The sequence below is a fragment of the Triturus cristatus genome, chromosome 10 (assembly GCF_964204655.1).
Source record: "Triturus cristatus chromosome 10, aTriCri1.1, whole genome shotgun sequence".
NCBI classification, from domain to species: Eukaryota; Metazoa; Chordata; class Amphibia; order Caudata; family Salamandridae; genus Triturus; species Triturus cristatus.
In genome coordinates this window covers 59384514-59398441 of record NC_140593.1, presented here as the reverse complement: position 1 = coordinate 59398441, position 13928 = coordinate 59384514, and the positions used below count along the sequence as shown (strand labels likewise).

Below are 13928 nucleotides of genomic sequence, written 5' to 3'. Positions count from 1 at the left end.
TGTGTTGTACCAGGCCAACTTGCCACCTCTAGGCTGCTTCAAGGCGCTTTGAGACGGTGTGAACATTCAGATACAACCAACAGAAGAACCCAAAACACCCACTGAGAGTTCAGGGAAGTGCGTAAACCGATGACTTCGAGGCGCTACTCACCATCGTTTATGTAAACTGCCGCTGATGAAGCCAGCCACTTTGTCAATGCTCCGGCCTACTGATGCCTAGACAGGCACTATGCCGTCACCAGCTTTATACTGCCCATTACCTCTGCCTTCTGGGAGCCGCAGGCCCCCTGACATGACGTCATGCTTAATTCACTTTAACATAAAATAGGCAGAGTAGCGTCATAAGGAAGCCGCGGGCCCTGGTGCACGCAAGGAAAGTTGCCCGATGGACTGCTGTTGAGCTAGTAAGATACAGTAATTAGCAGAACTCAATGGCCCCCAAGGCCTCTGGGCCCTGGTGCAACTGCACCGCCTGCATCCATGGAAGCTACGCCTTTGAAGTAGAATGCCGGAATGTTTTCACAAGATTATGTCTTTTTTTCCTATTTCAATGAGCTGTTGAAAAAACATTAAACCTCCATTTCCTGCGAATTAAAATAAAAAAATACAATCAGTGGTAGTCGAACTATGGCCAAGCGTGTCTTCTTCATACCCCGCGCTGTGCAGGCGGCTGCCCTCTTCCTCCAGGCGGCGGCAGACTCCCCGCCCTCTTCCTCCAGGCAGCGGCAGACGCCCCGCCCCGCCTCAGGCTCTATTTGTCATATGTGGTTTCTGTCGTCCGTCTGTATTTTTGATAGATTCTGGTCGCACTTGTGCGCATGAATCATATTTTGTTCTCCAACCAGCACTTGCGCGGATCAGGGAAAAAGTTCCTTTTGTTAATGCCTTCATTCACTAGTAAAATGTGCGCTTGCGCAGGTGGGATGCACGCGCCCATATTCACTTGCGCACCGGCGTTTGCTCGGCCGCACACACTGTGCTCGGGGCGTGCCCAGATGCGCGGGGCGCGCAAACTCCGCGCATCCCTCCTTCATTCACATAGGCTTGAACCGGTGCACTTCCGACTGCAGGGCTTCAGGGCTGTAGTGTGTGCAGTGCTGCTGGGAATGTTGCTCCCCCACATGGAGGACACAAGAACCGGAGTCCACGTGTGTAATTGTAATCACCTTTACTATGAATGAATGCTCATCTGGTCCTGGGTCCTTGGGATGCTGCTGGGCTAGCCTTCTGCATAGCAGCGTGCCGACGAGGATTGGTTGGGCATGCGCCTGCGCATGCCACATTTCGCTGCCCACCTGCCCATTTTGCTGCCCACCTGCCCTGAAGCCTGCCTTGACTGCCCGTCCTGAGTGGGTTCCTTCTCCACTGCAAGTGCACATTCATCTGGTGGCCATGAGTCTGCCTCCCTCTAGCGGTGCTCTGGGGGTACTGCGGCCGACTGGAGGGTTTCATGGCGATCTAAAGCGTGTTAAATGCAGGTGCATAAAGTTAGTGACTCGCTAACAAGCTGGCCACCATCTCCTACATCAATCTGCAGCATAGAACTGTTTCCCACTTAAGTGGTTGTAGTGCCCCACCTGGTGCTGCTTTGCCAGTGGAGGTAAGTGAGCCAACCATCGTAACTCCTGGGGTTGTCTTCTCCTGCGCTTGGAATGTCCCTGATGTGAGGGCCGCAACTCCATCAGCCTTGCTCTATTGGGTCACTTGCGCATCCCCGGGTGCTGTGCCCATCAGTGACTCTTCCGACTGCGCACAAACCCCTGCGCCAGCACTCGCCATTGCGAAATAATTGTACGCCCTACCACCATAAAGCCTTAAAGTCTATGGGGCAGATTTACAAGCCCCTTGCGCCACATTTGCGTTACTTTTAACATGGGAAAAGTGATGCAAAAGTGGCGCAAGGGGCTTGTAAATCTGCCCCTATTTTATCAGGACAGGTTTGCAAAACAGTTAGTCAACCTGAAACAACATTAGCATAGCGCCCAAAACATCTTGATACCTCATCCCCTTCTTCACCCAACAATTCTCACCAAGCTTTCACCCCAGCACGCCATACCTTGCCTCGCTCACCGACATCCTCCCACCCCCAGTCTCTCTCTCAGTTCCCACCCAACATGCTCTAATGAAGTCTCCTTGTCCTGTGCCAAGAGTCCAGCACACCGTCTTCCTTCGCCTGTGCTCCCCAGACCTCCTACAGAGGGGTGGATACCCCTGTATCTGATTCCCCTCCCCCAACTACTGCTGACAACCCTGTAACCTGTCCTAGTATGGCATTCACTGGTGAAAAACAGCTCCCAAAACTCCCCCAAATTTTGTAGGATGGGAGGGTGGTCACTTCTTTTACCCTCCCTCCTGGTGGTCACGGGGTCAGGAAGATGCAGCGAAGCTCTGTCTGACTCCTAAATCCTGCCCTTTGCCCCTAAGCCTACCTATCCCCTGCCCTGACCCACTTCACAAATATCTCCAGGGGGGGACAGCCCTTCATGCTGCACAACTCATGGAATGCCATCCAGCCTTTTCATGTGTTGTCCGCTCTGTTCGCAGAGGCAGCAAGGTGGAAACCATGGGCCACAAGGTTCGAAAAAGACTTAGGGCCTTATTTTTGAGTAGTGTTGCATCGCTGCAACAAAGCGCCCTCCTTGCGACCCCATGGATGTGCCGTATCAACAGTATGGCAAATCATGTACGGCGTATCAGGTCGCAACGAGTTACAGATTCGTCAGTATTACTGACGTATCTGTAGGGGCAAAAGTGGCGCATTGTTGGGGTGTGTCTGAAAACAGATAGAACTCCAGCAATGCGTCCTTTCACATGCCCCATGTGAAAGGGCCTGCGTCACCCTTACGCCTGCCACGAGGCAGGTGTAAGGTTTTGATGCAATGGCATCCTAGAAGTGGCGTACTGAAATCTTACAGATTTTAATGCACCACTTCGACAAGGCTTTTTGTGGGGGAACGCCCACCATGCATACATTACACCAGACGCAGGTATAATGTAGTGCAGGGGTTTATGAAGTGACACATCTGCCTAGATGCATCACTTCGTAAATATGGCGCAATGTGGTGCATTATTTATGCCACTGCAGTGTCACAAAAAGTGATGCAACGGCGGCGTAAATGGGACGCAGAGGTTCATAAATAAGTCCCTTAATTGCCACAAAAGAGAGTGGACCAGCAACAAGCAGATCTCTTCTACTTCATCTAGTCCAAGATGTTTCTTACCCTCCCACACATTGGCAAGACAATGAATCTGCCGCTGCATTGACCACAATAAATCTATGATTCAGCACCCGGCAAACCCAGACTATGAGCGCTTTTCCCTGCGTTTGGCGCAGCAAGGGCCGAGCGAGTCCCGGGGCGCAAACCCCTCCATGCCAAGTTACAGCAGAGCATCTGCGGAGAGTGCTGCTGTGAACAGGTGTGAGCCCTGGGACACTATTGCACCGCAATGACGGAACCATGGGAGTTACTCTGTTTACACACGTGACTCTCCAAAGGGTGGTGCGTGTGAGCAGCCAAGGTTGACTCCAGCAGGTGACAGAGCGTTTGGGTCTCAGAGACTGTGGGACACAGGCATTCAGACTCCATCACATGAATGTCCAATAAGACATACCACCGTCTTTTAAAAAGAGTAGATTTATGCATTTACATGTAAGAAAGAAGGGAATAACAAGACAAACCCCCAGAGGGTACTAACCCTTGTGGTGCAGGCCTACAACTCTAAAAACAATTATCTTGTCGGTAGAAAGATGCTATAAACAAATAACCGGAGGCCTTCTGGCCAGTATTAACCTTGGGAACAGGTTTGTGCGCCCCACCTACCTTTGGGACTGTTCTGGTCCAGCTCTTCAGTTGTTACTGGGTTCAGACAGTGGGACAGACATGCCACTGAGACCTTCAGTGTGTCAGGCTTGCTGTGAACTGGGGTGGCAAAGTGAGCTAAAGAACGATGATGGATTCAACCCAGATCTGTGACTGGGGGTGAGTGTCTGGAAAGTTTCAGGGCTCCGTCCACCATCTCCTTGTGTTTGCTTTACTGTCATAGGTCTGGCATCTTCCCTGTAACCAAAGGTGTAAGATGAGGCACCTGAGTGGGTTTGACAAGTTATTCCCAAAATGCAAAGTCTCCCACGACCAGTGAGCGTGTACCCACCCAAGTCACTGGTGAGGATTTCGGGGAGACAAGGGCTCTTCAGGATGTTCTGGTTTTATGGGACAGAGGCTACCGCGCAGTCGGGGGTCTGACACAATAGGAGCACTTCAGAGTGAGGTCACACAGGGGCTCATACCAGGCCCCCACAGTTAGAATTTCTTCAATGGTTAGAGGTGGAACCTTCAAGGCCCATTTCTTGAAACTGGCCAGTTGTTGTCAAGAATTTGGGTTGGCGGGACTCCGATGGTACTGCAGCAGATCACCAGTCATGACTGGAGAACTGGGATTTACAGTTCGGGTCTATGTGCAAATTCAGGGCCCGATTTACTATAGTATTGCGCTGTCCTTGCATCACGCATGGTGTCACGAGGGCAACACAATGCTATAGTCAGATTTAACAAACAGCACAAGGCCACCTTGCGTGTCCCCGCGTTGCTTAATAAATGTGGAGTCATTCATGGCAGCGCCTTGTGCTCCTCTGCACTGTGAAGGCGTTCCATGGGTGAAGCATGAGTGTTCCTACCCATTTTGGTACTGAGGTGCATTCCGAGGCTTACCATCACTGGCAGACCTGGGATTTGCCTTAATGCTACACCGTCCCAGGAGAGGTGGAACGAGGAGAAATATCTTTAATTCTCCTCGTTGTGTCCTCTAAGTGCGCTACACTCTGCAGAACACATAGCAAGAAGAAAAAGCCTGAGAGGATTGTATTTGCGAAGCACAAAAAGAATCCTGCCTGCAACGCAGGCCCCATTGCACCCTCCTGGAAGGGTGCCTGCGTAAGATGCACTCAGTGTGCAGCGCAGGCAGAGCGCAGGAATGCGTCATTTATTGATGCGTATCATTTCAGCCCTCTCCCTTTCATGCAACGCAGCAAGTTGACTTGGTGCTTTGCGTGAACGATTGATAAACTTGGACCCCTGTACGTAACTCTGTCTGTATGGACTAGAAGGAACCATCCAGTAGAAGACACCCGAGGACGCAGCAGTCTCACTCCCCTTGCAGTCCTGCGGCTCCTCCTGCTGGTCCTTCTGCCTCTTGGATGGAACAGCTGCTCCTGGCCAGAGCTGCCAGCAGAGAGCAAGGCTCCCAGAGCTCCTGAGCAGCTCGTGTCCTTGACTTGTCCTCCAGGCTGGCTCCATCCAGTAGAAGACACCCGAGGACGCAGCAGTCTCACTCCACTTGCAGTCCTGCGGCTCCTCCTGCTGGTCCTTCTGCCTCTTGGATGGAACAGCTGCTCCTGGCCAGAGCTGCCAGCAGAGAGCAAGGCTCCCAGAGCTCCTGAGCAGCTCGTGTCCTTGACTTGTCCTCCAGGCTGGCTCCATCCAGTAGAAGACACCCGAGGACGCAGCAGTCTCACTCCACTTGCAGTCCTGCGGCTCCTCCTGCTGGTCCTTCTGCCTCTTGGATGTAACAGCTGCTCCTGGCCAGAGCTGCCAGCAGACAGCAAGGCTCCCAGAGCTCCTGAGCAGCTCATGTCCTTGACTTGTCCTCCAGGCTGGCTCCATCCAGTAGAAGACACCCGAGGACGCAGCAGTCTCACTCCACTTGCAGTCCTGCGGCTCCTTCTGCTGGTCCTTCTGCCTCTTGGATGGAACAGCTGCTCCTGGCCAGAGCTGCCAGCAGACAGCAAGGCTCCCAGAGCTCCTGAGCAGCTCGTGTCCTTGACTTGTCCTCCAGGCTGGCTCCATCCAGTAGAAGACACCCGAGGACGCAGCAGTCTCACTCCACTTGCAGTCCTGCGGCTCCTTCTGCTGGTCCTTCTGCCTCTTGGATGGAACAGCTGCTCCTGGCCAGAGCTGCCAGCAGACAGCAAGGCTCCCAGAGCTCCTGAGCAGCTCGTGTCCTTGACTTGTCCTCCAGGCTGTCTCCATCCAGTAGAAGACACCCGAGGACGCAGCAGTCTCACTCCACTTGCAGTCCTGCGGCTCCTTCTGCTGGTCCTTCTGCCTCTTGGATGGAACAGCTGCTCCTGGCCAGAGCTGCCAGCAGACAGCAAGGCTCCCAGAGCTCCTGAGCAGCTCGTGTCCTTGACTTGTCCTCCAGGCTGGCTCCATCCAGTAGAAGACACCCGAGGACGCAGCAGTCTCACTCCACTTGCAGTCCTGCGGCTCCTTCTGCTGGTCCTTCTGCCTCTTGGATGGAACAGCTGCTCCTGGCCAGAGCTGCCAGCAGACAGCAAGGCTCCCAGAGCTCCTGAGCAGCTCGTGTCCTTGACTTGTCCTCCAGGCTGGCTCCATCCAGTAGAAGACACCCGAGGACGCAGCAGTCTCACTCCACTTGCAGTCCTGCGGCTCCTTCTGCTGGTCCTTCTGCCTCTTGGATGGAACAGCTGCTCCTGGCCAGAGCTGCCAGCAGACAGCAAGGCTCCCAGAGCTCCTGAGCAGCTCGTGTCCTTGACTTGTCCTCCAGGCTGGCTCCATCCAGTAGAAGACACCCGAGGACGCAGCAGTCTCACTCCACTTGCAGTCCTGCGGCTCCTTCTGCTGGTCCTTCTGCCTCTTGGATGGAACAGCTGCTCCTGGCCAGAGCTGCCAGCAGACAGCAAGGCTCCCAGAGCTCCTGAGCAGCTCGTGTCCTTGACTTGTCCTCCAGGCTGGCTCCATCCAGTAGAAGACACCCGAGGACGCAGCAGTCTCACTCCACTTGCAGTCCTGCGGCTCCTTCTGCTGGTCCTTCTGCCTCTTGGATGGAACAGCTGCTCCTGGCCAGAGCTGCCAGCAGACAGCAAGGCTCCCAGAGCTCCTGAGCAGCTCGTGTCCTTGACTTGTCCTCCAGGCTGGCTCCATCCAGTAGAAGACACCCGAGGACGCAGCAGTCTCACTCCACTTGCAGTCCTGCGGCTCCTTCTGCTGGTCCTTCTGCCTCTTGGATGGAACAGCTGCTCCTGGCCAGAGCTGCCAGCAGACAGCAAGGCTCCCAGAGCTCCTGAGCAGCTCGTGTCCTTGACTTGTCCTCCAGGCTGGCTCCATCCAGTAGAAGACACCCGAGGACGCAGCAGTCTCACTCCACTTGCAGTCCTGCGGCTCCTTCTGCTGGTCCTTCTGCCTCTTGGATGGAACAGCTGCTCCTGGCCAGAGCTGCCAGCAGACAGCAAGGCTCCCAGAGCTCCTGAGCAGCTCGTGTCCTTGACTTGTCCTCCAGGCTGGCTCCATCCAGTAGAAGACACCCGAGGACGCAGCAGTCTCACTCCACTTGCAGTCCTGCGGCTCCTTCTGCTGGTCCTTCTGCCTCTTGGATGGAACAGCTGCTCCTGGCCAGAGCTGCCAGCAGACAGCAAGGCTCCCAGAGCTCCTGAGCAGCTCGTGTCCTTGACTTGTCCTCCAGGCTGGCTTCAGCCACTGGCCCTTGCTCCAGAGTCTCCCAGGTTAGAGGCTGCTCTTCTGCACAGCGTGAGGTACAGTTACCTCTGTTTTCGAGACCATAACTGCATTTTACCCCAAAACCAAGCTTGTTCCCGGCTGTGAGCGAGAACAGACACTCGGATTCTCAGGTCCTCCTCATCACCTCTGTGTGCTGGTACATACAGCCTGCTTTTGATGTTCAGGAGAAGGCAAGCTTATTTACCCTACTCTGGGGGGCGAGGGGACAGTTTTAGGAAGCGTGGGCCGGTCACAGACCAGGCTACCTCCGTCTCAGAGATGGTCCTGCAGGCTGGGGAGACAGCATCCTGGGTCGTCTCTTGCTTTTGCAGAGCTGGGACTGGGGTGGTAACAAATGTTCAAGGGATGGGAGTTTGGCCAGTGAGGAATATAACCCTCTTGTTCTGGGAGTGTCTGTCTGCAGACAGCACTCATCTTTGAGCAGAGGGAAAGTATCAGGCGCGCAACGCTCAAAGGGCTTCAGCCACCCCCCCCCCGTCGTGTGTGTCAGCCCAGGGTGAGACAGCTTTCTGGGCACACACACAGACAGTTTTTGAGCTTATCGAAGCCGCACCAGAGTACTTCACAGGTCTTTAAAAACCATTTACTTGTTAACGAGGTTGTTTTTTCACCCCTTCTTAGAGCCCCTGCATCTCCATTCTGCCTATTGCTGGAAGAATTAGCCCCCCGACATTTTTAGTAACCCCCCCCCCTCCGAAATTTGGCTCTAGTTGCGGCTCTGGAAGGTAGCCCCGGTATCGGTATCTGGTGGTGGGCCTGCCTGGAGCCGGACAGGTCATTCTCCAGCCCACCCGTAACCCTCAGTCTGTGAGGGAAAGAGCTCCAGGGACAGCGGAATATCAGGGGTCACGCGCCCTCATCGATGACAAGGCAGCATGGTGTGCGGCCGCCATTTTATGCAGCAAATCGTGCTATACATGGTTCCCTGATCACATGACACATGTAACATGCTACAGGCAAAGACTACAGGCACAGATCACGCTCTGTGGGGGGGAGGATAAAGGGACCTAGATACGGGTGCTGGGGGGGGAACAGGGAGGAGCTGAGAGGTAGAAAGGAGGGCAGAAGAACCCTACTTCCGGGTCGGAGAAGGACTCTGTCACAGCTCTTCCAGGCCGATTGTATGAGACGCAGGACGTGTTACTATGTTCATGCTATCTCTTAAAAATCCAAAAGAAATCGTTGTTGTGTTACATCCGTTTTCTTAATACTGAAAGTGTGCTGAGCTACAGCTGTGAAAGGAATGATGTCCAGCAGAGCTAGTCATGGTGGCTACCTCAGTCGGTCAGTTGTACTGGCTACCTCAGAGGGCAAGCATCCTTGGCTCTGCAGATGCGGCCACTTGACTGGAGCTAAAGCTGTGTGCGGTTCTGCCACCCAATCCCCACTGTCTTCCAAACAACAAACCCACCTAATTTGCATAAAACTGCAACCAATGCTATCCTGAAAATAGCAGAGGACTAAAATTACAATAGTGATGTGCCGGATTGCAAAATATTATGCAGAAATGTATTATTAAAGTGTCCTGTTTTTATGACTTCAACTTATCTTTCTAGTGCACCCTCTTCCAATATGGAGGACGGCCGTGGCCATGAAACATGAGTGGTTCAAACACTGCCTGTCGTTGGATGCGGTCCAACAACAACTACCTAACAATCTGCTTCTCTTCGGCTTCTGCAGGACCCTTCACTGCGCAGACCATGATCGACCTGTTGCGGGACGACAGCGCCATGCCCTGTGCAGATTCCGAACCCTTCGTCGTCGCCGGCAGCATGGTGTCGGTCTTACCCCGGAGTGGGCCGGCTCCCTGCATCCACTTCTTCACGGGCACGCCGGACCCCAAGAGGTGAGCGTGGTGTCGGGGGGCTACAAGAGATGGTCTCTCCTATGGAAGGTGCGGTGGCGATTGAGTGCTCCACGGTGTAGGGTGAAGGTGAGGGTAGGTGTTAAGGTGCTTGTCTCTCACACTTCATCATCCACCACACTGGTAAGCGCTGCATCCCATGACACGATAACCGAACCTCGTTGGTCATCACGCACAACTTGGTAACACTTAATACACAGGATCAAAACAAAGACAACAACTTCCAACCACAGAACCTACGTGGTGTAGCATGCCACCCATGTAGGCAAGCGCTTAGGCACCCCACAAAAAGATAGTAAGCGCTATATAAATACTGCAATATGATATAATGCATAGCAAGGCAGGAAGAAGTGGGGGGCAGGGAGTATAGTGGCACATCTTTTAAGTCTGCCTTTCACAAGCTGTTGTGTAAGTAAGCAGCGTGTAGAGCACAAGAGTGGCCCTTACAGGTTCCTGGCTGTTTCAGGGTCTTTGCTTTGTGTGTGGTGCCTCTTTCTGTGGCATGCAGGCCTCCATAATACATCAGTTAGATTCTCGAGAGTGAGGCTTTATTTTACCTCCTCCCCTTTCAAGCATGTCTTTTTTCTTCTGTGAGGGAGCAAGTGTTCCCAGAAGTCTTCCGACAGTGAATGTCTTCTGCTCCCAACATGTCCCTGAATGCGAGGCTGTGTAAGAACGAGTCTGTGTCTGACGCTCTCTTGTCCCCATTTCGCACTAGGACAGACTTTTCCCGTTTGATTGCAACTGAGATGTGTTTTGGTCGCTTCCTTTTTGAAGCCTGTGATCATATTTTGGTGAGCAATTATTGATGAATTGCATTTTTGGCCATTTCTGAGTTTTATTCTAATGTGAAGCTTCACCCTATCATAAAATCTGCATTATTATTTCCTCAGTTGCGTCTCCCAGTTGATGCTGTAATGATTCGACACGGGTAGTTTTTTACTGCAAAACTGTTCTCAGACAAATGTGTGAATGACATTGTGGCCCATATTTATCAGGGTTTTGCGTCGCCCTTGCAACACCCAAGGGGACGCAGGGCGACGCAAAACCTAAATCAGAATCATCCAGCCAGGCAAGGCCACCTCGTGTGGCCCCGTGTGGCTTGACAGATCTGGAGTAATGCAACGCAGTTCAAATCTGTGCCTTGTGTTACTCTGTGGCAGGGAGGCGTTCCACGGGTGTTCCCACGCTTCCACCCACGCATTGCGATACATTCCTAGATGTACCAGCCTTGGCAGACCTGGGAAGGCATCAGAGATCTAAGCCTTCCCACCAAAGGAGCAACGAGGACCAATATCTTTATTTCTCCTTGTTGTTTCCTCTTTCTGAGTGTGTTGCATATTCCAGCACACTTAGAAAGACGAAAATGTCTCTGGGAATTGTTTTTGTACAGGAAGGTGCTCCTTCCTGCCCAAAAACAATTCTGCCTACAACTCAGGCAGACTAGGATCATGAAGCAAGGGCGCCTGCATTGATGCCAGGCAGCAGTTTATGCTCCAGCGCAGGCAGAGAGCAGGAATGCGCTGCGTAATGTTAAATATTGCACTTTCATGCCCGCTGTATACTGTTAAATATAGCACATTCCTGCCCGCTGTATAATGTTAAATATAGTACTTTCCTGCCCGCTGTATACTGTTAAATATAGCACATTCCTGCCCGCTGTATAATGTTAAATATAGTACTTTCCTGCCCGCTGTATACTGTTAAATATAGCACATTCCTGCCCGCTGTATACTGTTAAATATAGCACTTTCCTGCCCGCTGTATAATGTTAAATATAGCACATTCCTGCCTGCTGTATACTGTTAAATATAGCACTTTCCTGCCCGCTGTATAATGTTAAATATAGCACTTTCCTGCCCGCTGTATACTGTTAAATATAGCACTTTCCTGCCCGCTGTATAATGTTAAATAAAGCACATTCCTGCCTGCTGTATACTGTTAAATATAGCACTTTCCTGCCCGCTGTATAATGTTAAATATAGCACATTCCTGCCTGCTGTATACTGTTAAATATAGCACTTTCCTGCCCGCTGTATAATGTTAAATATAGCACATTCCTGCCTGCTGTATACTGTTAAATATAGCACTTTCCTGCCCGCTGTATAATGTTAAATATAGCACATTCCTGCCCGCTGTATACTGTTAAATATAGCACTTTCCTGCCTGCCCGCTGTATACTGTTAAATATAGCACATTCCTGCCCGCTGTATACTGTTAAATATAGCACATTCCTGCCCACTGTATAATGTTAAATATAGCACATTCCTGCCCGCTGTATAATGTTAAATATAGCACATTCCTGCCCGCTGTATAATGTTAAATATAGCACTTTCCTGCCCGCTGTATAATGTTAAATAAAGCACATTCCTGCCCGCTGTTTACTGTTAAATATAGCACTTTCCTGCCCGCTGTATAATGTTAAATATAGCACATTCCTGCCCGCTGTATACTGTTAAATATAGCACATTCCTGCCCGCTGTATAATGTTAAATATAGCACATTCCTGCCCGCTGTATAATGTTAAATAAAGTACATTCCTGCCCGCTGTTTACTGTTAAATATAGCACTTTCCTGCCCGCTGTATAATGTTAAATATAGCACATTCCTGCCCGCTGTATACTGTTAAATATAGCACATTCCTGCCCGCTGTATAATGTTAAATATAGCACTTTCCTGCCCGCTGTATAATGTTAAATAAAGCACATTCCTGCCCGCTGTTTACTGTTAAATATAGCACTTTCCTGCCCGCTGTATAATGTTAAATATAGCACATTCCTGCCCGCTGTATACTGTTAAATATAGCACATTCCTGCCCGCTGTATACTGTTAAATATAGCACTTTCCTGCCCGCTGTATAATGTTAAATAAAGCACATTCCTGCCCGCTGTTTACTGTTAAATATAGCACTTTCCTGCCCGCTGTATAATGTTAAATATAGCACATTCCTGTCCGCTGTATAATGTTAAATATAGCACATTCCTGCCCGCTGTATAATGTTAAATAAAGCACATTCCTGCCCGCTGTTTACTGTTAAATATAGCACTTTCCTGCCCGCTGTATAATGTTAAATAAAGCACATTCCTGCCCGCTGTTTACTGTTAAATATAGCACTTTCCTGCCCGCTGTATAATGTTAAATAAAGCACATTCCTGCCCGCTGTTTACTGTTAAATATAGCACTTTCCTGCCCGCTGTATAATGTTAAATATAGCACATTCCTGCCCGCTGTATACTGTTAAATATAGCACATTCCTGCCCGCTGTATAATGTTAAATATAGCACTTTCCTGCCCGCTGTATACTGTTAAATATAGCACATTCCTGCCCGCTGTATAATGTTAAATAAAGCACATTCCTGCCCGCTGTTTACTGTTAAATATAGCACTTTCCTGCCCGCTGTATAATGTTAAATATAGCACATTCCTGCCCGCTGTATAATGTTAAATATAGCACATTCCTGCCCGCTGTATAATGTTAAATATAGCACTTTCCTGCCCGCTGTATAATGTTAAATAAAGCACTTTCCTGCCCGCTGTATACTGTTAAATATAGCACTTTCCTGCCCGCTGTATAATGTTAAATAAAGCACATTCCTGCCCGCTGTATACTGTTAAATATATAGCACGTTCCTGCCCTCTCCGTTTCACGCATGCTGCAGGGTGGTTTGCTGTGTTGAATGAAATATTAATAAATATGGGCCAGAGTCTCTTAAGTTTTTACCCCTATTTGTAGGCTGATGACAGAGAAAAGGATTCCTCGAGGAGCGGGGAAAGAACATAGCAAGAGTTGCCAGAGGGAAGAGGGAGCTAGAAGCCATCTCCTTATTTCCCTTTAACTTTTCAGGCCTTTGCCATTCCATTCTAGCCTCTATTGGAAAGGCTCTTGGATTCGGGCCCTCACTTATCGCTAAGATGATTTGAAATATATTTGAGGACAATGCCATGATAAAGCCGCTACAGGTCTCCTATCCGTGTCATGAATATTGGCCAGGATGGAATAGAGACAGAAAGGTTATTTACCTGTAATTCTGGTTTAGCAGTTTGGTGATTAAGGATTCACATGCAGCTATCAGTTGGAGAGGGCCAAACTCATCCTCAAAAGATTGAAAAGAGCATAGAGTGGGAGGGGCGTCTTTAACAAGCCTCTTTCTGAAGTTATCTGAAATACCGCAATGCCCTGTGATTAAGGTGACACTTATTAGCCTTTGCATCTAATATCTTCCGATCATGGTGGTTGGGAAGGGTATTGAGACAAAAACTGAAGGCTTGTGTTACTACATGTTATCTCTCACTGCACTTATCTGAAGAGTAACACCTGCAGGACATGAGAAAAGAACATTGGACACACAGCCGCAAATAGATCACCAACATTCTTACAACCACCCTCCAATTTCTGTACTCTTCCTGCAGGAGTTAGATGTTCAATCCTCTTTTCAGGTCGAGCCTAGGCAGCATGCATGCGCTGTCTGCAACACCTGTTATCTCCTTTATCGGCTTTTGGCATGCCCGTAAATTGCCATTTGTTCGTT

At 50.4% G+C, this 13928-nt stretch overlaps 1 protein-coding gene across 1 annotated transcript in view; it reads left to right on the top strand.

The window, feature by feature from the left end:
• Nucleotides 1-13928, top strand: part of SCRN1 (secernin 1) — a 98313-nt gene that overhangs the window by 70726 nt on the left and 13659 nt on the right. The window contains exon 6 of the mRNA XM_085630414.1: nucleotides 9216-9381. Coding sequence (XP_085486540.1) covers nucleotides 9216-9381 — 166 coding nt within the window. The remainder of the gene's footprint in view (nucleotides 1-9215; nucleotides 9382-13928) is intronic.